Below are 2,845 nucleotides of genomic sequence, written 5' to 3'. Positions count from 1 at the left end.
AAAAAACAAAGTTTTCGATTTCAAAAAATTTCAACATTTGTATTTTTACACAATATAACCAAAATTAAAATGCAAAATTCCCAAATAACACCCAAATAACAATTTTTTAATTTCTATAAAAGCTTTAGAGTATAAAAAACAATGTATAGATTTAAAAAAAAAACGTTTTTCATCACAAAACTCTTCTTTTTGTCCAAAATCCAAAWTTAAAACAGATTTTTAACACTCCTATTATGAGCCTACGGAGAACTATGCTGTAGTTTGTAGTATAAATTTTAAAAAAGAAATAAAAAAAGTAAAATTTTGACCGTTTTTTAATAGCTTTTTTGAAAATTTTGTCAAAATCAAAAATTTTAAGAACTTCAAAATCAAACCGTTTTGAGAATTCTAAAATGCAAAAAATGCATGAAACATTCGTTAATCGACTTTGAACGAAAGTATTTTTAGTACTTTTTGCAATTTTCTACAATCTTAAAAAAATCCATTTCAAAAAATTTCAACATTTGTGTTTTGAAAACCAAAATTATGAGTAGAACACGATATYACCAATTAAAATGCACAATTTCGAGCATTTTTTTATTTGAAAAAAATGAAGTATATATTTTTTAAGAATTAAAAAAAAATAATGAATCCAAACAACAATTTTTGAATTTCTATAAAGGCTTTAAAATTTAAGACAAATTTGTATGTGAATTTAAAAAAAAACGTTTTTTATCTACTTTACAGTAGATAGTTCACCTTTTTGGTAAAATTTGAGCGTTTCATTAATTCTGAAAAAAAAAACACAAATTATGTTTACTTTTTAAATCGAACTCAAGGACATTTTAGAATTCCTGCAAGAGCTCCAAACACAGAAAAAAAGACCACTTTGATAAGAAATTTAGTTACAACAAAAACCAATCAATAATCACTTAAAATTCCAATATTRGGGATTGTTAACCGAATATTTGACATGTTTYTTTGAAAAYATTGAACCTCTCAYATTCCCCAAATAGACATCATGACCTTCCTGAACCAGCCTGAAAGCTATGTACGKMTTATTCTCAAGTAATGAAATTTCCTGAAAAAACCTAATGATCGGTTGGCTTTATCGGCCCAAGCGCCTGAATTTTCCGCAATTCCGTGTTGCACAAACACTGGTAATTTACCCCCACTCCCATTTTCAGCCGAAATTCTGAAAATATTCAAAATGTAGCCATCGTCAGTCGTCACTGTTAATTGCTCAAAACTGTAACCATGTCGTTGTGACATTGCTTGCTGAAATTTGTAATTAATTGTAATTAAATCGAATTAAATTACTTACAACGTCGGATAAAACATCAGGGTTGTAAGTGCAATGAGGACTGATTGCAGCATCYTGATACGAAATCACGTTTGTGCAAGCATTATTTTCGATATTAACTGAATTTGATGATAAGGGAAAAAACAAGTAGAGGATTACAAGGGTTAACATTTTACMACAACTACTGAAATTTTTAAAATAAAACGTTAGAAAAAATGTCATTTAGAGCACATGTGCAGCTAATAATGATTAAAACTCCAATTACAAGTTCCGGCGTTAAATTACAAACTTTGAATGGAAGCTGCAAGTTGCAATAAAACGCCGTATGCTAATTAAAGGTAACTTGTTTGGGCAAGTTACTCCGTATAACGTGTGTTATCATGTTGCGAGTCCGGTAATATTACGAGAGATGCATTTATAACGAGACAATGAAATACCTGAAAACATTTTTTCAGGCACTTTATTGTCGTGGGTGAAATATAATCACATTTTTAGCACACTGACACAATTTTTTTTATTTTTAAACCACACTAACTGGCATTGTCATTGTTGGAGTTATTATTTATAATATAGCGACGAATAGTAATTAAAAACGATAAAGAAAAAGTGAATAAAATACTAATTCTTAAAGTAGATAACAGTATGAGGCCGTAAAAGTGTGGCAAAATGTTAAAAAATGAATATTTCAGGCTGGTAATTGTTTAAATGCATTAGAATTTTTCAAATGTAATAATTCACTTTAACGCAAATTTTATAAGCCTGTGATAAGGAAAAAGAAAGGTCAAAGTAATAGTTTTAATGTTAATAAACACGTGTCACTCAAAAATTCTTTCTATACTGAGCGACATTAAACATGCAACTTTAGAACTTTCAATTACTTATATCAAAATTTAACCTATTTCTGATTTCACAAACTTTGATTTTGTATGTTATTTAAATTTTATTATACATATATTTGTTTTTAACTCACCTAGTATATTTTTAATAGTATACAACCTGTTTTAATAGTAAGTTACATAGCAAAAATGGTTATTAAGAAACCAGTAACTTTTTTATTCGATTAGTTGTTCAGTATATTATTATAACTGTCATTTTATTATTTCAAAATAAATAAACCGAACAATTTTTGGTTATATGTATATGTTTTGCAATATTCGTTCCAAAAAACAGGCTAACCTTCATGAGTTTAAAATACCAATTTTACAAACTATTTTTTATTTTTAGCCACTATTTTTGAGAACTAAATCGTATCAAATAATAACAAGTTTAAATATGTTTTTAAAATCCTTTTAAGAAAAAAAAATTGTTTGTAACAACTCGGCTTCGCCTTGTGCGAAAACAATTCGTCCGCAAAAACTGTATTTTAGGTACTTGCACCAAAAAAAACTATTTATATCTCCAATTTTTTCTATACTAAGCGACATGAAAAATGCGACTATTAGACTTTCTATCATAATTTGATGTTTTCCTAACCTAATAAGCGTTCCAAAAAAATTGTTTTTTTTTTAATTCAATAGTTTCGTATTTGCACAATTAGTTACGTTTTCAATGTGGTTCAGTATA

The 2,845-nt window shown here is 27.5% G+C and overlaps 2 protein-coding genes across 2 annotated transcripts in view; both read right to left on the bottom strand.

Moving 5' to 3' along the window:
- LOC123009815 (lipase member K-like) overlaps positions 1-1,797 on the bottom strand; it is a 4,494-nt gene extending 2,697 nt beyond the window's left edge. The window contains exons 1-4 of the mRNA XM_044406338.1: positions 1,770-1,797; positions 1,304-1,466; positions 1,071-1,257; positions 912-1,026 (exon numbers count right to left, since the gene is read on the bottom strand). Of these exons, the coding sequence (XP_044262273.1) occupies positions 912-1,026; positions 1,071-1,257; positions 1,304-1,453 (452 nt within the window). The 5' untranslated portion in view covers positions 1,454-1,466; positions 1,770-1,797. The remainder of the gene's footprint in view (positions 1-911; positions 1,027-1,070; positions 1,258-1,303; positions 1,467-1,769) is intronic.
- The window catches only part of LOC123015985 (somatostatin receptor type 2-like), a 146,883-nt gene that overhangs the window by 28,205 nt on the left and 115,833 nt on the right, over positions 1-2,845 (bottom strand). The window lies entirely within an intron of this gene.

Source organism: Tribolium madens, unplaced genomic scaffold (assembly GCF_015345945.1).
Source record: "Tribolium madens isolate multiple individuals breed KSU strain unplaced genomic scaffold, Tmad_KSU_1.1 Scaffold_19;HRSCAF=116;Tcas5.2_LG9, whole genome shotgun sequence".
Classification (NCBI taxonomy): domain Eukaryota; kingdom Metazoa; phylum Arthropoda; class Insecta; order Coleoptera; family Tenebrionidae; genus Tribolium; species Tribolium madens.
The sequence above is the reverse complement of the archived record's forward strand: the minus strand, read 5'-3'. Positions and strand labels throughout refer to the sequence as shown.